The following is a 22,657-nucleotide window of genomic DNA, read 5'->3' as shown; positions in this document are numbered from 1 at the left end:
CTCTTGTACATGATATATACATACATATATATATGTATATATATATCATACTAAAACAAACACAAGTTAAAAAAAATGAACAAAGAAACTGTACAAAAATGTATATATACTACATCTTAATTACAGAACAGTCTACTGTCCAAAAAAGGCACTAAATTCCAAAATGGGCAATACAGTAAAATTGAACATAAACTAGCTTTTTTTTTTTTTTTTTTTAAGATTGATACAACAGCATTCAGTCCTCTTTTTCTCGGATATATTGGGATGAAGTGTTACGCACTGGGGACACACTAGGGACATGTAACATGGGAAGACCCTGGCGTACCACGAGAGGACATCCCCGGAGAAGAAGAAGAAGAAGCGGCACTACAAATGGGAGTACATTTTGACGCTGGATGGGGAGGGAGGGGGGGGTTGGGGGTTTGTAGTGGGTAACGTAGAGTATACTTCGGCAACGACTGCAGTTTTTCCCCACTCGACATATCACCTCATTGGATAGCTGTCCATCCCATTATGTTAAGCTTAAACACTGATGGATAGAAAAGTATACTTCCTTAGTTTGTACAATCCCTACAGCAGTTCACGTCTTGGAGCCTCTTAAAGCCAACCAGATTTTTTTTATTCCTTATGCCAGAGGTGTCCAAAATTGTTTCCAGCGAGGGCCAACATAGTGAAAAATGACTTTATTACCGTACCTTATTCAAGCTTTTTTAAAATTTTATTTTTTTAATTAATTTTAATTTTTAAAGTTATTATTTTTTTTAATTAATTAATTTTTTTTTATTAATTTTATTTTTTTTTCAACTTAATTTTCCTGAAATTACAATGTTTTGGTTTGTTGCTCATAATATTATGAGTTAATTTTTTAAATTTCCTTTAATATTATGCTACTAAAATGTTACTGTCCCTCATGTTAGTTTCATAAATTACTTTTTTAATTTTATTATTCCCTTTCATTATTTACTTTTAATCCCATAACTTTATTACCGTACCTTATTCAAACTTTTTTAAAATTTCATTTTTTTAAATGTTTTTAATTAATTTTAATTTTTTCAACTTAATTTTCCTGAAATTACATTTTTTTGTTTGTTGCTCATATTATGACTTAATTTTTTTATTTCCTTTAATATTATGCTACTAAAATGTTATTGTCCCTCATGTTAGTTTCATAAATTACTTTTTTAATTTTATTATTCCCTTTCATTATTTACTTTTATTCCCATAACTGTATTACTGTACCTTATTTAAACTTTTTAAATTTCATTAAAAAATATTTTTTAAATTAATTTTTTTTCAACTTAATTTTCTTGAAATTACAATTTTTGTTGCTCATAATATTATGACTATTATGACTTCATTTTTTAATTTCCTTTAATATTACGCTACTAAAATGTTCTTGTTCCTCATGTTAGTTTCATGAAATTACTTTTTTAATTTTATTATTCCCTTTCATTACTTACTTTTATTCCCATAATTTTTTATGACTTTATTACCGTACCTTATTCAAACTTTTTTAAATTTAATTTACATTTTTTTTCAACTTAATGTTCTTGAAATTACAATTTTGTTTGTTGCTCATAATATGACTTAATTTTTTTATTTCCTTTAATATTACGCTACTAAAATGTTATTGTTGCTCATGTTAGTTTCATAAATTACTTTTTTTATTTTCATTTATATTTTTATTCTATTTCATTATTTACTTTTATTCCCATAACTTTTTCCACTTAAAATTTTCCAAATATTACAGCTTTTTTTTGGGTCTGTTTCCAATATCATGACAAAAACATTATGCTACTAAAATGATGGCTTTTTCTTGTGTGAAATTTAATTTTTAAATTAAATTCTAAAATGTTATTTTTCAACTGTGGCCCCGGGCCGCACTTTGGACACCCCTGCTTTTACGCAGACTAAAAATGTCTGCATAAAAGGGGTTTGTTCATGTTTCAATGAACCGAATAGGAAACATTAAAACACGCCAATTTCCAACGGCCTTTGGTGCTCTAAAGTGACAGCCGTTTCCATAATCCTGATCTTGACGGTGTCGTTCTGTAAGGTGCATCGTCATTTGTCTTTCACAAAACACCTCAAACACAAACGGGGGAGCCTTAAACAGGAAATATGTGGAAATAATCAGAAAACCAAAAGAAATTGATAACATAAATACAATGTTTTGTTTCAAAACATTTTGTACATTAGCCTTAAAAATGAGTATAAATACATATATATATTTTTTTTTTTTTTCCAACCCTAAAATCCTTTTTTTAATCCTTTTTGAATTGCAGGTCCCTGTACGAGTCATCACCTCATACATTTAAGATGTACATTGAAGCCCAACGCTTGGCAATATTCCATAAAGCCCTCAAGAAAAAAACATAATGGACTTTCAATGTAGTCATTAATACCACAGTATATTTTCAACTTGAATGACTTACTGGCCCGCTACTCCAAAAGCAACACAAAGAGGGTTAAGGAATAGATTCACACTTTGGGGAAAATCATTTACATCATTTACATTGGATAGTGTTAAAAAAATGTTACTTAAAAATATGTTTTTTTAAAAATTTTGTTTAAGTTAAACCAGGCCACTTTAACACAGCAGGACGGGACCCAGTCTTTCACATACATTGATTTCTTTGTGGCGGCCCGCAACACATGAATTTGGACCGCCACTGATATTTGGCACTACTTTTTGTAAGAAAAAAATTCCAGCATTTTAGCAATTATATTTTATACTCCCAATATTACTGCTGTAATTTTGTTGTATCTTCACTAAAATTACGCAAAAGTATGCATGTATGCAAAAATCTTTTTACTATTGGCTATAAATTCAGTGAGTGCATTTTAGTTGTGGTAGAATCCAGGTTAATACTGCCAGGTTGTTGGTTTTTTTTTTAATTGCAAAGCTTATTTTGCACTGAACAATAAGTCGATGAAGCTTATTTTGCACTGAACAACAAGCCGCTGAAGCTTATTTTGCACTGAACAATAAGCCGCTGAAGCTTATTTTGCACTGAACAATAAGTCGCTGAAGCTTATTTTGCACTGAACAATAAGTCGCTGAAGCTTATTTTGCACTGAACAATAAGTCGCTGAAACTTATTTTGCACTGAACAGGAAGTCGCTGAAACTTATTTTGCACTGAACAGGAAGTCGCTGTGTAAATAGTTGCTTACCGATAATGAGGAAGTTAACAATACTCAAAACGAAATAACGACCATGATGGTCAAGTTCCACGATAATTAGATTGAAATATTGGATTAATAGTTGTATGCATAACATTTCTAAAAAAGGTTAAAAAAATAAGCATTTTCCCAAAGTGTAAATCTATTCCTTTTAGTCAAAAGATGCCCCGAGCTCAGTTTGACTGAAAACGTGCTGAGTCATCAGGAAGAGGCTCAAGTTTTAAGCGTCCTTTGACTTTAAATACTGAGCCGTGTACGGAGTACTGCTTCATTTTAAAAGTGGTTCGTTTACCTTTGAGGCTAGTTAGATTTGCATATCCCAACGTACGGTATAGAAGTATAATTTCATTTACATCATCGCTGAACAAATCTCATTATAGAGGCATAGAAGGAGTACATTTTGGCGATAAATATCTCCAGCCTCTGTTTTGCGGCCGGCTGCACTCGGGCCGGCATTGCACATCACGCTGGCCCCCCGAGGGGAGCATTCGCACACAAAAACAAAAGAATAAAAAATGACTTTGGATGCCCATGAAGTGAACGCGGGCAGACGAGGGGCACCATCTTTGAGCGGGCCTCATCCTAGCATCTTTTTACCTTTGGCATGGATGGCGTTAAAACAAAAGCACAGTTTTCCATGATTAGCTTACGCTTGCTTGATTATCACATTGACCCATAAAACTCATTCTTCGTTGCCTCCAGCACTTCATAAAGTCACTGACAAGCTCAAACATCAAGGCAAACATGATTGAGGGGACAGTCACCATAAGGGGGGTTTATATCTTAATCCCTTCTGTTGAATGGAAAAAAAAAATTCTCACTCTTAAAACACCCCCCCCCCAAAAAAAAAATCACTTTGAAGTACGACTCGTGAGTACTGACATGCAAAACAGTCCTGCAGTGAGATTCCAAAAGAGTTGTGGTTCAAATTAAGGCAAGGTTTGCATTCAACAGCAGAACATGACAACTTCTCACAGGGGTGGGGGTGAGGGGGGTGAACTAGGAATGGTCCGATCCAATCTGTTTCATTCATTCAATCATTCTTCATCCATCAACCTATCGGGGTTTGGCATATCAAGATGTAGATTAGACGGCATTATTATTGCACAGGTGTGGCTCAGACTGGCCACAATAAAAGAACAATAAAATGATCAATTTTAGGTTGTGTAAACAGAGACGAACGACACTGTAGCACGGCCTATTAGCCTAGCCTAGCCCTCGTGTTAGCTATGTGGACTGGGACATTTCAAACATGAAGTTTTAACCCAGTCAACTAGTGCCTAGACTAGACTGTACTACCAGCTACTGTGTTTCTCTGTGCATCCGATTTCCTGGCAACGTTTTCCGCTTGAACAAATTTTCTGGAAATTTCCAGAAAATTTTGTTCCTAATTCTGTTCTTTCTCTCTACCAGCACCTGTCCAATTTCTTCTTGCATTTTATGAGCGATTACTGCTGGAACTCAAATTCCTTTTTCATTTGTTTTAAGCTTTTGCACAAAGTTTCACTTTTATTTGATTTGACAGTGGAACCTAACTTCATTCATTCATTAATTTTACACCGCTTTTTCCACTGCGGGGGTGCTGGAGCCTATCCCAGCTGTCTTTGGGCGAGAGGCGGGCTACAGCCTGAACTGGTGGCCAGCCAATCACAGGGCGCATATAGACAAACAACCATTCACACTCACATTCATACCTATGGACAATTTGGAGTGGCTAATTAACCTAGCATGTTTTTGGAATGTGGGAGGAAACCGGAGTACCCGGAGAAAACCCACGCATGCACGGGGAGAACATGCAAACTCCACGCAGAGATGGCCGAGGGTGGAATTGAACCCTGGTCTCCTAGCTGTGAGGTCTGCGCGCTAACCACTCGACCACCGTGCCACCCGGAACTTAGCTTAGTGTCATTAATTTGTTCCAGAAGATCCGACTCTACCGGAAACTGATACAAACCAAACAATTTTTCCCAATAAAAAAATAATTTACACGCAATTATTCCTTATTCCTGAAAACCAATTAGTATCAGCCGATATACAATAAGCAGTATCGGATATGAAGAAGTGGTATCGGGCCATCCCTAGCGGGGACTAGACACCGCTGCTTGCCAATGAAATGTGTTTGGACTGCAGCAGTGCCACAAACGGAGATGCTGTCCATTCGTCCGAGGTTTGTCTTGCCATTCATTCATTCATTCATTGCACTATGAAGAGGAGGTGAGTTGGGAGAGTAGCTAGGTAGCTAGGTAGCTAGGTCGCACACCTGTAGGTTAGACTGACTGAGAACCAAATATCTTATATACAGTATACTTTTTTTGTTTTTTTTGTTTGTTTTTTTTTGAGGTTGACGGTGAGTTAGACTGAGTGAGTCGGCTCAGACGACGAGGCTGCAGAGGTAAAGAAGGAGGAGTGTGGGTGAAGAAGAGTAAAAGAGAGGAGGTATCCTGGGAGGGGGGTTGGAGGGTGCCGGAACTAGGACTCGAACCACAGATTCTGATTGTGGGAGACAGCATTTTTCCATCGTTTTTTAGAGACACTAGGTTGTATCCGTTGTATTTAGTTTAGATTAGATAAGATCTCAGGGTTAGTGTGGACAGCCATTCATATTAGTTTTAGGAAGGAGGTGCGGTAGCTTCTTTCATTCCTCCTCAACGTTTCCCCCTCTCATTGCTTCCTCCCCTCTTGCAACTTCCCTGTGCGCTTTCAATCGTCCTCCAGGGCCTCGGTCTTGATGTCGCCGGGAACGCCTCCGGTTCTGGACAGGGCCAGGATGGTGTGGTTGACAGCCGCCATCTCCACAGCCAAGGAGATGGGGTCCTGGTGCTCGCTGTGAGCGGCGTTGTCATCCTGAGAGGGAGGATGAGCAGGGCTGATTAAGTGATCCCAACAACACGTTACCCGGCATGCCTTGCGGGTTCAACATTAGTATAGAATTGTATTGTTTTGTAAGGGTTCGTTGCGTTAACCACATAGCCCGTGTGGTGAAGTCCCAAGTTTTCAGTGAGGTGATATTTTGTATAGGAAGGAGCTACAAGGAACGTACCTGTGTAGGTGAGGTGGGCTCCAGGCGGTAAAGGCCAAATGGTCGGCTGAGAGGTCTCTTGTCAAAATATGGCAGATCACATGCCTTCAAGAGGAGAAAAAAAGCAGAAACTATGGCGTTACAGTCTGTCTTTTCATGTGACGTGAATTCATAAACAATATGGCCATCCAACGTCAAAGATGACTGGAATGGCCAGGTAGTCCCTGGATGTTGCTCTACCTGCTCCGTGAAATCGTTCCCGTCAATATCATCGCTGTTGGAGTGTCCCCCTGGGCTCTGCACATCTATCCCATGACTCTCCAGGATTGTGGCTTCTTGGAGGAAAAGGACAGATTGTAAGATGTATTGCTGATCACTGGTCGTCAATGCGTAGTGTAAATAATGCGGCTTGGCATGCCGCAGTTTGGTTTTTTTTCTCTGCTTTGAATTGTAATTACAGTGGTGTGCCCACTTCCTGATTTTTTTTTTTTTTAATGTTTGTAACACTTAATCATTCACACTGTCCTAAACTGAGGTAAATGAGGCCTGCAGTTCCTTGGATGATGATGTCACTTTTTTTTTTTCCACACAGGGCCATTTTGGTTTGGATTTTTTTTCTCCCTTAATAATAAACATTTCATTTTAAAAAGGCATTTGACTGAACACACAGTTGTGTTGTCATTGATTAATATTTACATTTCTAGGAAACATTGAAGCGTGACAAACTAAATTAAAAAAATCAGGAAGAGGGAAAACACTTTTTCCCCCACCACTTCCTATTTAAGTTACCATTTAAATATATATATATATATATATATATATATATATATATATATATATATATATATATATATATATATATATATATATATATATATATATATATATATATATGTGTGTATATGTATAGATGTGTGTGTGTGTATATACGTATATATGTATATATAAGTATATGTATATATATATATATATATATATATATATATATATATATATATATTTAAATGGTAACTTAAATAGGAAGTGGTGGGAGGAAAAGTCTAATTGGACTTAATACATGTTCAGGTTAAACCAGGGGTGTCCAAAGTGTGGCCCTGTGACAAAAATGTGACAAAAGGCAATATGTAAAGAAAACGTTTGGACACCCCTGGGTTAAATAATAACCCCCCCCACAGACATTACCAATATTGGCTCGTCTCTTGATCTCTTTGCGGCGGTTAGCAAACCAGTTGTAAACCTTGAGGGAGGTGACCCTCTCCAGGTCAGACAGCTTCTTCCCTGAAACACATTATCCGACACTTGGATGCAAATTCAACCTTGCTCCCATCCTCTTTGTCATTTCATATTTGAAAATGCAAAACAGAATCATTCCACGGTGATGCACGCATGGAGCTTACCTGGTTTCTGAATAACAGCGTTGCAGGCGTTGGCTATCTCCTCCCTTTTGGCCTCATCTGGATACTGGTTGTCGTTGAAGTAGCTATAAATAGCACAGAGCCACACTGATTGAACTTATTTTACACAGCAAGGATGAAGATTACTTGGTTACTTGGTGTCAATAATCAAAGCAATGTTCTTTGTGGAGATCAGTAGAATATGGTGTAGCACCTCTCCATCACAGCCAGGCACTCTTTCCTCCAAGTGAAGCGGCTTCCCCGCCGAAGTCGGAATGTTCCTGGGGCAGTGGCAAGGGGAGGAGGGGTTTGCCTCCACTCCATCTCCTCCAGAGGCAACGGTGCCGGTCGCATGTTCAAAGTGGCACCTGTGTCAAGAAGACAAATGAAGTCCCACATTTACACAACCTGAGCTATGCACAGTGAAAGGTATGCACAGATACCTTATTCCAAATAAACCTCATATTCTTATTAAAAAGGCATCTAAATAGTGCTGACGGCATCTAAATAAATGCAAAGCTTGAACTGCAACCACGCTACTGACATCACATTTACAGAGTCATAACCCAAACTGGTTAAACCTGTAACAGATTCTTGCAATCAGCATGAAAGGACATCAGTTTCCTCTGCAGCAGCGATGGAGGTCTGAGTGTGTGTGTGTGTGTGTGTGTGGTGCTGGGCTGGGCTGGGCTCAGTGCGGCCATAAATATCACAAGGAAAAAGCAGTTTCCAGCCCTGATGGCTTTGGCAGGCATCCACCAAGGAACATGCCGCAGAGGACAAGGCGTGGGATGTCTGCTGCTTGGCTATTGGTTGCTACAGCGCCGCTGGAGATGCAAAGCCAGCGTGAGGCTTGCTGTTTATACGCAACTGCAGAGTGATCGCAGACAATCAAATTTTGCCAATATTTTACCTTGGTTCTAGTACTAACCGTCTCGGTTAACATGTAATATTGCACCGACCTGTTTTTGGCATGTTTAATAACAATCTCACAATACTTAGTATGGTTAAACTAACTAATATCTGACTATATTGTAGGACAGAAGCATAGATTAACTTAGAAGTGAATGAGTAATGCTTCGGGTACCCTCAAAAGCGCATAAAAAATGGAATACATTATTATTATCATTATTTTTAGTAGTAGTAGACAGTCAACGCTTACTGAGGTTTTTGATCGGCGGAGTAAAGCTTAAACGAACAGCACAAAATGGTGCACATTCAGAGTGTTGCAAGCTTTTGTCTTTAGTGTCCCTTCCTGAGCTGTTAGTGTTGTGTTCAAGCACAAGTTATGACGTAAAAGGATGGCTAACATCTAAACTAACGCAAGTTTGTCATATCCATTACTTTACACAGCGCAAATATGACCCACACAATACTTATACCCACTAACAATACAGTACATAACTGTATGAATGTAGGTGTTATACAATGTATATAGTATATTTAGGTAAACTATTTTGTGATCTATAAAGTGTAGCTTACTTTCCGTTTCCCGGTGTGCTTTGTTGTTTTTGTAAATGGCTGGAAAAGCACATGGTTAGAGTTACAGTAGTTAGCAAATATTCTGCATTATACGTTGGTAGTGTCTTGTCCGTTTGATCCACCTATTGCATTGCTGTGTGTAGTTGTTTTGACACCATGACTCCGAATGATAGTATGTGAGCGGGTGACGCCCCGCGCAAATGTGAAATGACACAATATTGACATGACATAATCATCTTTGAATGATAAAGCTACTTCCTGGTTCATGGAGGTTGACAGACAGACATACCCATTATGATTCTGATGGGGTGGACAGTTCCATCGACGCAGCAGTGAAAATAAATCTGCACCTTTATGCGGATTCTATGTTTAAGCTGTATTAGACCTCCTATTTATACTGTAAAGCTAGTGGCAGCTTTAAAATGTAGTAATTATTTTTCCATTCCATTCTAATATTAAATCTACCGCTGAATCTACACGCTGAACAAACTTCAAACGTCATTTTGTCGTTCCTAAAAATAAGCAAAGGGAAGTGGGTGGTTGAGGAATATTAAATTTAGTTCTGGAGACTTGAATCTGTGCCCGCATTTAGTCACACCCTCTTAAACCACAATAAACCTAATTAGACATAGCTGTCATAATCCTGTTGCTTCAACTCAAAAGTCATTTCCTGATTGCGGCTGCATCTGCTGCGGAATTGCGGCATCCATTGCCTAAAATTGACCTCAAGATGCGGAATACTTCTACTTAAGTGTCTTATCAAATGTCTTAAGGGGAGACTGCAGGCAGAAGATTGGTGTATTTCATTGGAAATATGCTGTCAGCTGTCCTTTTTTTTTTTTAATCCAAACTTGTGCTTCTAAAATAGTCAAATACTGCGTGTACCTGGAGTCGTTTTCTCTAGTGTGTACCAGCGGTAGAAGGCTCTCTTCTTCTGCTCACTCAGGTCGGAGCCATGCTGCAGCAGCCAGTGGGAGATTCTGCTCTGGCTGATGCCTGGAAAACAGCCAGACATCAAATTACAGTGTTTTTACATCAGGCCTTGGCAAAGTTTGCAGACAAATCCCTTAAAATCATCTTACAGACGGAAGGTTAATGAGAAAAGAAAAAGCTGTAGGTTGCTCTTTTCTCACAACACTGGTCTATTTTGATTTGAATAATGCAATATTTCCTTTAATATGCCATTTTTTACTCTTTAAAGTGGCGGTACTGCGGTTTCTCGCAAGCAATTCTTACTGTGTATAAAACATTTGCATCATTTCTTGATATGCTGGCTTTTCAACTGTATTAAAGAGCAGTATTTATTTTACAATGTACTAATTTGAATCATCTTCCTGTCTGTTTGGAGGCGAAAAACAAGGAAAAAACTCATGTTACCAGCACCAGACCTAGGGGATCGGGATCATTCGGCATTGTGTACCAATTAAAAATGACTGTGAGACAATAAAAAGTAGCGTCTTCTCATGACTGAGCTCAGTTATTAAACAGCGACGCATGGCTAAAGCTAACCCCTGTCAGTCTTGCTACTGAATCACTCAGCGCCATCATGGACCCCCTGCTGGTGTATAACAAAATCAAATACAGAGTAGTTAGTTATGTTGACTTATTCAATTAAGTCAGGTGCTCACCAGTGACCTGTGCAACCACTGCCTGAGAGATCCTGCGGTTCCCAAGGAAGGCTTTAATCTCCTCTTTCACCATGCTGCTGTCCCTCCTGCAGATTCAAACAGCAACAAAATCAAGACTTTGTACATGGTCAGAGCTAATTATGTGGATTTTTTTCCCCCTTACAAACATCAACAATACATTAGAAAATTTGAAATATATCTTTGACACCCTCAATATATTAGGTGGCTCCAAATCCTGAGGCAGACATACTGACTTAGTAAAGAAAGTGAAAGTGAAAAGACATCAGACATGGTAAAATGCTCACTAAGTGCCGGCCACCATTGGCAAAATGCTAGGTCTAAGCAGTTGGACTGTCACAACTATCATAAATAGGGGTGTAAGAAAATATTGTTTCGGCGATATATCGCGATACTTTGTTCCACGATACTGTAGCAATGATAGATATTTTTAGGCATTTATTATAGACTGTGTATGGCAAAGGTTCATTTCTGATTTTAATTTAAAACGCCAATCATTAGGTGGCGGCACTTTGCATAGTCAATTAGGCAAGGACGTCGAACGAGATTGACGTGTGAAACGTCCTCACACGTAAACACAGTCCAACATGGCCGAATGCGAGCACGTACAAGATTTCTACACAAAGTAGGGTGTGCAGAAATTGACAAACCCATGCCGTTTGTAAAATGTGTCATGCCCGAATAAAGTATTCGGGGAAACACAACAAATCTGCGAGTCCACTTAGTGAGACGCCATGAGCACCTGCCGCTAGCAAGCAATGCTAAGGTAATTTTGTATACTACAAAAGTAGTACTGTGATATTGCAGGTATTTTGTTTTTCAAATTGATGTCACTATTTTGTTAAATAATGGTTAAATAATGGTTATTTCAAGGTTATTTCCACAAAAAATACTCTTCTGAGGTCAGAAGAATTTCTTCAGGATCAAGAGAGACCATGTTAAGATGTGCTGACCACTATTCCACCATGCTGCCCATTATAAAACAAATATATCCATTCATATTCTATGCCGCTTATCCTCACGTGTATGCTGGAGCCTATCCCGCTGTCACGGGCGAGAGTCCCAACATCACTTTAATATGTAAAAAGCTGTCCATAGCGGAACTCAGTAGGTTTAAAAAGCGTCCCCCCGCCCCTCTCCATTTAGCTCAAGCTCCAACTCAAGGGGAGCTGGGGGTTTGATGCCAGGCTAAGTGACAGCTTGGCAGTGCTCAGGAAGCAAAGTGCTCCAGAAAACAGTCACCATTTCAATACTTTCATATCCACAGCAGGATTTGACTCCCCCCCAGATTGATGTTAAAAAAGTGCAATGCGAATCTCAACGATTTACATCCTTATTGAAAAAAAAAAACATTCATCAAAAAGGCACATATTATTCCGGAATGCTCTCTAATGGTATTGCTGCATTTTTTTTTCATAGCTCCCACATCACAACTGCCTGTCAGAAAATAAAAAAGGCTGCTAATCAAAATGCCCTCAGCTCGGATCACATGGTGTAGATTTACTTAATTTAATTGGCAAACGTGTTTTAATATGACTATCTATCCTCAAATACGTATGTACATGATCTGCAGGGAAGGAGGGTTATTAAACAAAATGTACCAACCCTTGACTGGCTTCAAGCACCAATGCATACATAACGTCACACATTAGGAAAGCAGGAGGTGAAAAAATGTAACAGTTACTGATTGTAAAAGTACCAGATGGAGGGGTAGGATTTAATAAGCTTTGCTTCTTCCTACTCCTTTTGGACATGTGGAACTGGGAACTGATTATGGGATGCATTCAATTGTAATTTGATGCATGTTCAAATGAAATAAAACCATTAAAAAAAATTTAATAAAAAAAAAATTAAATTAAAAAAATTAAATTATATTAGAAAGGCAGGAAGTGAACAAATGTCACAGTTACTGATTGTAAAAGTACCAGATGGAGGGGTAGGATTTAATAAGCTTTGCTTCTTCCAACTACTTTTGGACATGTGGAACTGGGAACTGCTTATGTGATGCCTTCAATTGTAATCTAATGCATGTTCAAATGAAATAAAACCATTAAAAAATTTTTTTTTAATTAAAAACATTTTTTAAAATTAAATTAAAAAAACTAAAATTATATTAGGAAAGCAGGAAGTGAACAAATGTAACAGTTACTGATTGTAAAAGTACCAGATGGAGGGGTAGGATTTAATAAGCTTTGCTTCTTCCTACTCCTTTTGGACATGTGGAACTGTGAACTGATTATGGGATGCATTCAATTGTAATCTGATGCATGTTCAAATGAAATAAAACCATTACATTAAGCAAGTGCATGACTTGGGTGTGGGGATAACTCCTCATAACACATATATACGTATAAAACAGCTGACGCTGGAGTCGACAAACAACCCACATCCACGTCCTGAGCACTTTTTAAGCACACTTTCCAAATAAAAATGAGTCACCGCTCTTGAGTCACATCCCAGCTTCAGTATCCTCCACGCCAGTGTCTTGCGGCACAGCTAAAATTAGAGTTGGGAAAAAAAAAAAAATATGCTGGTATCGACACCAGTGAATCAATGTAGCACAAGCCTCTGTACAAGAAAGTAGGAAGGTAAAGGACGCCGACTGAAAAAGGGCAGAACCCCTGCAGAGACGTAAATGTGCACTTTGAGGAGAGAGGGGGACAAAAAAAAAAACCCCACAAGGGCACGGTGGGTTTGTTGACAAGCTAGAAAGGATGTGTTGCACCCCCGCAGCTCTGTAGAGCATAACACTTGAGGATGTAACACATGGAAAGGACAAGGGCTTTCAGTGCTACTTAACTTTCATTGAACAACAGAACTTAACGCAGGGGCAGAATGATGTTGAGCGACGGCGGCTTGGCAGCGACGGCGAGGGCGTCATAAGGTCTAAACATTTGCTCTGAAGGCATCAAGAGGTTGGAGCGGTAGGAGACGTTAATGTGTAAAGTGCTTAGAGGCTGAGGAAAAAAGGTGGCTAACAGGAGGATACTGATGGATTATAATGGCTCTGAGTAACTACCATGCTGCTACTTTGAGCATGTCTTTTCAAGGCCTAATGTTATTTCATGTTTTGTGAATTCATTCCTGGGGTGGGACTGAAAGGCTTTTCTGCTTTTTCGCTCCATCAGAATAAGTAATCTTCTTTGCAAAAGTATTGATTGACTAAACAAGAACAACTATTTCTGCCTCTGCACTTCTGAAGCATCAGGGTGGCCATCTTTATATGAGGTGCAGCCAATCACAGGGCACATATGGACAAACAACCATTCACACTCACATTCATACCTATGGACAATTTGGAGTCGCTAATTGCCCGGAGAAAACCCACGCATGCACGGGGGGGAGAACATACAAACTCCACACAGAGATGGCCGAGGAATTGGAATTGAACCCTGGTCTCCTAGCTGTGAGGTCTGCGCGCTAACCACTCGACCGCTGTGCCGCCCTGTCACAAGATCTTTTCATTCGCTCATTTTCGACCGCTTATCCTCACGAGGGTTGCGGGGGTGCTGGAGCCTATCCCAGCTGTCTTCGGGCTGGACTGGTCGCCCGCCAATCACAGGGCACATGTAGACAAACAACCATTCACACTCACATTCATACCTATGGACAATTTGGAGTCGCTAATTAACCTAGCATGTTTTTGGAATGTGGGAGGAAACCGGAGTACCCGGAGAAAACCCACGCATGCACTTGTGAGATTAAAATGTGAAGAAGAAAGATCTCACAAGAAAGATTTTCCCGCCAATTTTCTCCAGTGTGGCCGCCATATTAACACGTTTAGTTCGGGAGGGGGATTAGTGTTGGTGATGATATTCCACCATGATTGAGCCTCTGCATTTACTGTCGCTTTAAAGTTGAGTTTTCATAGAGTACATTGATGGCCAGATAGAAACGAGAAGGTAATGGAGCCCTGCTGGTATTTTGTTATTGTCATTTATACAGTGGTACCTAAAATTTGGGTTAAGAGCTGCTCAGCAGGCATAGCCGAGGGCTGCTGTTGAGTTCTCAAATGCGGAAGAATTACGGAATTCAGTCATCAAAAAGATCGATGTATCTCGTCTTGTTTCGTGTCTCAAGATACCGCTAGTCGCTTGATGAATAAACAATCATTTTCCGACCCACGGTACATGTGATAGTCTCTGCCGCCATTGTTGGAGGCAATAAAAAGCCGTATTTAGATCAAAAGGTGAGAAAGTTTACAACAGGAAAATTCAGCACTACGACTGACCTCATCAGCTCCTCCACTTTATCGTCAACGTCAAGGTCATCGTCCGTAGCTTCAAACCCAAAGGTTCTTGCTGCTGCGGCGCTGTTCACCGGGTACCGAGGAGGAGACAGCTTCCCGTTGGGCGTAGCAGCTAGGCTGTCGCGACCGTTCTGTGACAGCGCCACCAGCGAGACAGGTGAGGGCAGGATGGCGGACGGCGGCGGCGGCGCCGGAGGCGGGGAGGTGTCGTAGCTGTTGCTCGGAGAGGGCGACAGCCCCCCGCTGCTTCCAAACTGGGTCTGCGTGGCGGTGGACATCTTGGAGGTCATAGAGGAGGCGGCGGTGGTCGTGGAGCGGCCGCGTACGCCGGCCTCGCCGCTGTTGACGGCGCCGTTGTCGCCATTGCACATCACAGAAGAGGTGGCGGTTGCCGAGGCAGTGTTGTTGGAGGCAGAGTTGTTGGTGCAGCTGTTTGTCCCGCCTACTACGTAGGAGGAGGAGGAAGAGGAGGAGAAAGAGGTGCGGCGACCAAACTTGTCGCCGTGCTCCCGGTCCAGCCGGTCCAGAGTTTCGAGGGCATGGAGAATCTCCTGCTTGGTCATGCCGGAGCGACGTAGCCGCTGCAGCAGATCTATTTGCTCGATAGTGAAGCGCGGCTCCTCGCTGAAGTCAGACATCCTGAAAGCAGACAGACGGGGCTGTGAGACTGAGATGAACAAGGAATAGCAGGAAATGCAAAGGAAGTGGAGGGAAAGGGAAGTGCGAGGAGACAGAAATAGATGAATGGATAGGCGAGGAGGAAATGAGAGGATTAAGAGGGAAAGGGTGGAAAAAGAACGCAGTTGCAGATGGGTCGAGAAAATGTGAAGGATGAGGCAGAGAGGAAGGAGAGTGGAGGAAAATGTGAGAGGGGGGGGAATCGAGAGGACAAAAACAAGAACGCAGATAAGAAAATGACGAGCGGGAGACAGAAGTGTGAAATGAAAAAGGGAGGGAGGGGCCAGGCATGCAAAAAAAAAATCAGCTATTTTTGGGAACAAGTGAGCAACACACGCAGAGTGCCAGAGTCACCTTGACAGCTGATTCCATCTTAACATTCTGACTGCCGTTCTTTAAGAGCGCCACTATATGCACGCCGCCCATGCCGTGGGCTTTTCATAAGCAAGTTGCTATGCTAAAAAAAAAAAAAAAAAAATCAATGCATCGACTGTGGAATCAGATTGCGGTCAATTTTATGGACGGCGATGATAAAGTGACTAGAAGACAAGACATACTGTTCCTATAATATGACAAAAAGTGGTTGTTTAGTGCGGCTACATCCTGTGTTACTCCACACTAAGCTTCCACGTGTTCCAAAAGTCGTTACCTACCTTGTTAGCATTGAGCAGCGCCCGTCGAGGATAAGTGGTTTACACCGTGTATTCGCCACTGAACAAGCAGCGATCATAGCGTCCCCACAAACCGATTTGTGGAAAAAGAGCGAACCGTGAATCGCTGTGAAAAGTCAACCGCCGACAGTGATATTACTGCCCAAGGTTAGCATACCGTCAGAATCTCATGACTAGTACAACATACTATCATTTGTAAACAGCACTTTCCTTTTTCCCATTTAAACTTTTTTTTTATTCTGTATTTTTACCTTTAATACTTATTTTGCATTTTACATGATGTAAACACACTCATACAGCTGCACTAGCATGCTCTGCTAAACTGAGCTAACCCTGCTAGCTTCTATTCACGCACAGTAAGAGAGTTTTTTTTTTTGTTTTACAATTTTTGCAAAAGTTTCAGGATACTGTTTTGTTTACATTTGAACTATTACAACTTCCTTCTTGTAAGTTTTCTTCTCGTAATTATGACTCTATTCCTATTTTTGACTTTGTCACATCATAACTTTTTCCACAACCTAATCTGTTGTGTTTCTCATATTTAAAAAAAAACACCTTTTGTCTTTGATAATTCAACTTTATGCTACAAAAATGTGAATTTTCCTCTTATTATGATGTTCATCCCAGCTGTCAATGGGATGAACATCATGAACATAGCCAATCACAGGGCACATATAGACAAACAACCATTCACACTCACATTCATACCTATGGACAATTTGGAGTCGCTAATTAACCTAGCATGTTTTTGGAATGTGGGAGGAAACCGGAGTACCTGGAGAAAACCCCACGCATGCATGGGGAGAACATGCAAACTCCACACAGAGATAGCAGAGCGTGGAATTGAACCCTCGTCTCCTAGCTTTGAGGTCTGCGCGCTAACCACTCGACCGCCGTGCAGCCCTTTATTATGATGTTATTTTTGTAATATTCTTTGTAATATTCTTGTAATAATATATTCTTTAATATTTTTACTTTATTTCTGTTGAACTTGCATTCTGCGGGCCAGCACAACACCCCCTGATGTAGCATTTAGCATTGTTAGTGAACAATAGCAATTAAAGAGAGAGGGTTATATATTTAGTGGATATTGCAATCATTACAAAACTCACTAGTATGACAAATGTTGATCCAAAATCAGACGACATCAGCGTCAAGTTAGCAGGGGGGGGGTTTGGAACCTAACATTTATACAACATATATGTTTGGTGGTGTGCTGTGAGATTTGTTTGGTAAAGTTTCATGTGAACATTGAAAGTGTGTAATGCTGCACAATCACGATAAAAGAAGTGCATGAAAGTTGTAAATGATTATCAAGCCAAATATTGCATGGCAGTAGTTGTGATTTTTGTGCTACTTTTGTCAAGGCACTTTGCCACTCTCCAAACTGTGGCTGAGTGATCATTAGCCATCCCCAGTTCAAGTATTGACATAGTTACTATGTAACTATTCACCAGCTGCGACACAGTAGAATAGGATTTAAATAAAACTGCTGGCTTTCCTGTTACACTAGAGAAAATGGTTACCCATATCATATGACAGGTTACATGTAGGTATGAGCTACATTGTGTTTTTCTTAAACTGTAGTACTAATAAGTTAACTTGTTGTTCCTCCTTGTGGTATTTGTTTTTGTTTTGTTGAGTACATTCAGGACAATATATTAATGTCTGGTGTTATCTCTTGAGGGCAAGGCAAGTGCTGATGCCTTCTTTCACGCCCTTTGCCCAAACAGCTAATGTTAGCAAAATGTTACCATGACAAATGTGACAGTTTTTAACCAACTTACGTTAGGCTAACCATTTCCTGTGCAGCCACTCAGTTCGCCGGGTATTTGAAAAAAAAATCCAGCAATAATTAGCAGCAAATTTTCTGTTTTGAGGTATGAGCTACTTAGCATGACATGCTAGCTGTGCCGACGCTATCACTCGCTGACGTTAGCCGCCGCCGCCGCCACTTGCTACTCCTAGCCATGTTTTTTTTATATTAATATAACATTTCCAGCGTGTTACGTTCCAAACTATAAGGCTTACCTGGGTTTAAAACGTCCGCTTGACCATTTAACTTCACAACACGACCAAAGGCCCACGTCGGAGTGAACTGAGGCCGAGTTATAATGCAGTTTGATATCCGTGCCCCCCGTGTGAATGTTTTCCAAGGATTTCTAATCAGAGGCGAATTATTTGCCTCTGCGCTTTGTCTGTCTGACAACAGCCATATTGACAAGTAACACGTTCGAGGAGCTCTGAGGGAATTGTAGTTTTCTCGTCAAAAAACGTCTTAACTATGCGGCGGAGTTCTTGGCATTAAAAACTACAAATCCCCTAAAGGACTAGGAGGCGCGGTGCCGGTGGCTACAAGTGTACACCGCGTACTGAGTTCCTGGGGGCGCGTGTTTTAACAGCAGAGTGCTGTCCCAAATCCCATTTATTTCGCTAACACTTACCGGAAATGACGATTACAATATTTATCCGCTTCCTCTTCTTCGCTTCCGCCTTTTTAAATTGTGAATTGCAACCATAAGTGCACCATTTGGGGCGTGTTGAGTGCAACATCCGGGTTACTTGAGGTGCACTGCGTTTTTGCCGTACTGTGCTTCACTCTGAGACGCGCTTTTAAGCACTGAAAAGTTTTAAGTGCGGAAGTGCGCGAATTGAGGCACATTAGAAAAATGATTCATTTTCTACCGCTTATCCTCACGAGGGTCGCGGAGGTGCTGGAGCCTACCCCAGTTGTCCATATGGACAATTTGGAGTCGCCAATTAACCTAGCATGCATTAATCTACAGTTATACTGCATATGTGATGACAGGCTAATATTTGCAGTATGCTGCACCATCCTTAAAAATACACTAGAGGGCAGCAAAAACTAATTCCTTTTATAGAGGCTGTTTCCTGATTAATGTTCTTCTGTATGAATCATAATAAATAATACAACAAATAAAACATCATGCATAATTTGCACTATTGAAAGAATAATTTTGAGAATAATGTTTCATAGCTAAGATTTTTTCATGTTTTGTATCATTATGTATTTGCATCATTGTTCACAAAAGAAGGTATTGACACAGAATGTGACAAAAATAAAAACAAATCAATATATTAATTTTATCAAGTGTAAATATGTGTTATCAAGCATGTGTGAATTTATCATGCATTGTATAGAGAGTACCTTGTTGCATAAGTACTTTTTAAACAATAAATAGTTGTGCAATATAGTCGGTTATGGCATAAAGAAATGGCATGAAAAAAAATGACTTATAATAATATATTCATTTAAAAATCAGAATAAAAACACACATATTACTGTGCAATATTTTCAGAAATTCGTACATTTAATACATTATATATGACATTATTGAATTGAATATGTACTAATTACAAATAACTGACCCCAACATGAATATGCATCATAATTTACAAAACAAGTACATCATACAGAGTGTGACAATAAAGATATATTAATAATATGTTTTTATTTTATATGTATGCTGGTATCACTGAACAATGTGTGTATTATTGCTTGGTAATTCAGTGTTTTTATACAAAATGATGTAAAACAGGGAAGGTTTTTCACAACAAAATATTGCCTAATAATGCTAACATCTATAATGGGTAAATATATAAAAGTAATAAAGCCATATTTAATATCAAACACATTAATTGCCGACAGTTTCACAGACAAATATTAACTCAGTTTACAGTTTGTGTAATTGCCACTGAATACTTTCCCTGAAATAATCATTTTAAAAGCCGCTCGGAACCACGAATAAAAGAAGCCATAAACAAACGGATTAAAAATAGAATTCGACCATCCGAGCCAAAGCAGCATTTCAACCACGGGGAGCGGAATTGAATAACCGGTGAGAGGATTCAAAGTTAAGGAGAGAAAGAAAGGGGTCCAACAGAGAAGAAAAACTCCCATCACAATAACCAGGGTTTTTGTGGCTTTTCTTTCCATTTTACTCACTCGTTCATTTTGTGCAGTTTGTGTGCTTTGGATGCTTTGTGCCTGTTTCAGCGCCACAGTTAATATTTTTAAATAGAAGCAGAGCATGATGATCACCGGCAGGTAAAACGACATAACAGAGGCGACAATGTTTGAACTTGGAATGTGAAATATGAAGCAGCGGCCTTCACAGACAGCGTCTTTAAGTCCCACAAACATGATACCGAATCCACATACCGCGGCAAAAACCCAAATTACCAGGATCATGATCCCAACCACTTGACCGTTTATCTTAGTTTTATAAGTCAGAGGCTGACACACGGCGTAATACCTGTCGATGGAAATACAACACAAGTTAAGAATGGACGTCATCATCAGCGAAATATCAAAACTTCGCCGCATTTTACAAAACACGTCCCCGAAATATATACAGGAATTGACAGACAGAGCCATGTTGAACTGCAAAACCAAAGCACCCAAGAGTAGGTCAGCGACAGCCAGAGACAGGATGAGGTAGTTGGTTGGAGTGTGGAGCTGCTTGAAGTAAACGATAGACGTGATTACCAGGAGGTTACCGCATATTATGCTGATAGACATAGTACTACCGATGAACATGTACAAGAACATACGTGTTACAGACGGGGTTATTGTCATCAAGCAAAACTGTTGTTCCGATTCATTACAGAAATACAGCAAATCGCTCGTTGGGAAAAAATCCATGCCTCCTGGAGTTCAATCATTCATCTTAAAAAATCCCCCCCCCCCCCAAAAAAGAAAAATCATACATGTTCTGAAAAAAGAAAGTAGTTGTATCTTCCCTTTGACTCAACCGATCAAGAAGACTGAACTGTATCAGAGTCGTTCATGTTATTAAATATCCTAACCTTGTTGCTGTAGTGGACGTGTCCAATCACAAGTTAGTATACAAAGCAATTTTTCCCAATGAGGCTTTGTGATTGGTTGAGTATTGTTTGTGCCTTTTTTTTTTTTAGAAGGATTATGCAAGATCTATGCATGTAAAATGTAAACAAATCCAAACCTACAAGATTTTCTTTACTTTAACTGAAAAATAAGCTAACCGGTGTGGACATAGCTGACTTCCGGTTCTGGTTGCAATTTTGTTAGCAAGCTAAGGATGCTAACAAGGGCACTAATTGTCAAAAAAAAAACATGAAGAATGTAGTTGTATTTATGCTATGTTTGCTAACAAGACAAGATGCGCTCCATTTTATATGCCAACCAGAAAATGTAGGCAAACTACTACATTTTAATGTACGCTATTTTACTTTAACTGAACAATAAGCTAACCGGTGTGGACGTACATGACTAAGGATTAGTTAGCTAAGGATGCTAACAAGGACATTCATGATAAAAAAAACATGAAGAATGTAGTTGTATTTATGCAGTGTTTGCTAACAAGACAAGATGCGCTCCATTTTATATGCCAACCAGAAAATGTTCGCTAAAGTCAAAATTTTAATTTACATTTTTTTACTTTAACCGAAAAATAAGCTAACCAGTGTGGACATAGCTAACTTCCGGTTCTGGTTGCCATTTTGTTAGCAAGCTAAGGATGCTAACAAGGGCACTAATTGTCAAAAAAACATGAAGAATGTAGTTGTATTTATGCTATGTTTGCTAACAAGACAAGATGCGCTCCATTTTATATGCCAACCAGAAAATGTAGGCAAACTACTACATTTTAATGTACGCTATTTTACTTTAACTGAACAATAAGCTAACTGGTGTAGACATACATGACTAAGGATTAGTTAGCTAAGGATGCTAACAAGGATATTCATGATAAAAAATACATTAAGAACGCAGTTGTATTTATGCAGTGTTTGCTAACAAGACAAGATGCGCTCAACTGGAAAATGCTCGCAAAATTCTAAATTTGAATAGGTTTTTTTACTTTAACTGAAAAATAAGCTAACCAGTGTGGACATAGCTGACTTCCGGTTCTGGTTGCCATTTTGTTAGCAAGCTAAGGATGCTAACAAGGGCATTCATGATTAAAAAACATGAAGAATGTAGTTGTATTTATGCTATGTTTGCTAACAAGACAAGATGCGCTCCATTTTATATGCCAACCAGAAAATGTAGGCAAACTACTACATTTTAATGTACGCTATTTTACTTTAACTGAACAATAAGCTAACTGGTGTGGACGTACATGACTAAGGATTAGTTAGCTAAGGATGCTAACAAGGACATTCATGATAAAAAATACATTAAGAACGCAGTTGTATTTATGCAGTGTTTGCTAACAAGACAAGATGCGCTCAACTGGAAAATGCTCGCAAAATTCTAAATTTGAATAGGTTTTTTTACTTTAACTGAAAAATAAGCTAACCGGTGTGGACATAGCAGACTTCCGGTTCTGG

At 39.5% G+C, this 22,657-nt stretch overlaps 2 protein-coding genes across 3 annotated transcripts; both read right to left on the bottom strand.

Annotated features, from left to right (window-relative positions):
* Nucleotides 1-847: 847 nt before the first annotated feature.
* hmbox1b (homeobox containing 1 b) lies at nucleotides 848-18,695 on the bottom strand. 2 transcript variants are annotated; one of them, XM_058073046.2, is made up of 10 exons: nucleotides 18,356-18,695; nucleotides 14,958-15,614; nucleotides 10,709-10,794; nucleotides 9,966-10,076; nucleotides 7,813-7,966; nucleotides 7,602-7,684; nucleotides 7,387-7,482; nucleotides 6,445-6,539; nucleotides 6,226-6,309; nucleotides 848-6,029 (listed from the first exon to the last, which is right to left on the bottom strand). In XM_058073046.2, the coding sequence occupies exons 2-10, from the start codon at nucleotides 15,611-15,613 to the stop codon at nucleotides 5,886-5,888; spliced, it is 1,509 nt and encodes a 502-aa protein (XP_057929029.2). In that variant the 5' UTR covers nucleotide 15,614; nucleotides 18,356-18,695; the 3' UTR covers nucleotides 848-5,885. The 2 variants fall into 2 exon arrangements, with proteins under 2 accessions (XP_057929029.2, XP_057929108.2); XM_058073125.2 differs by having other exon boundaries at nucleotides 6,445-6,536.
* Nucleotides 18,696-20,009: 1,314 nt separating this feature from the next.
* LOC131098773 (trace amine-associated receptor 1-like) lies at nucleotides 20,010-20,924 on the bottom strand. The gene has a single exon (XM_078794476.1). It carries the CDS (start codon nucleotides 20,922-20,924, stop codon nucleotides 20,010-20,012), a length of 915 nt encoding a protein of 304 aa, XP_078650602.1.
* Between the last annotated feature and the right edge of the window lie 1,733 nt (nucleotides 20,925-22,657).

Source organism: Doryrhamphus excisus, linkage group LG11 (assembly GCF_037039965.1).
Source record: "Doryrhamphus excisus strain RoL-2023G ecotype Guam linkage group LG11, RoL_Dexc_Guam_v1.1, whole genome shotgun sequence".
Lineage (NCBI taxonomy): Eukaryota > Metazoa > Chordata > Actinopteri > Syngnathiformes > Syngnathidae > Doryrhamphus > Doryrhamphus excisus.
Note: the sequence above shows the minus strand (reverse complement) of the source record. Positions and strands in the feature narration are given on the sequence as shown.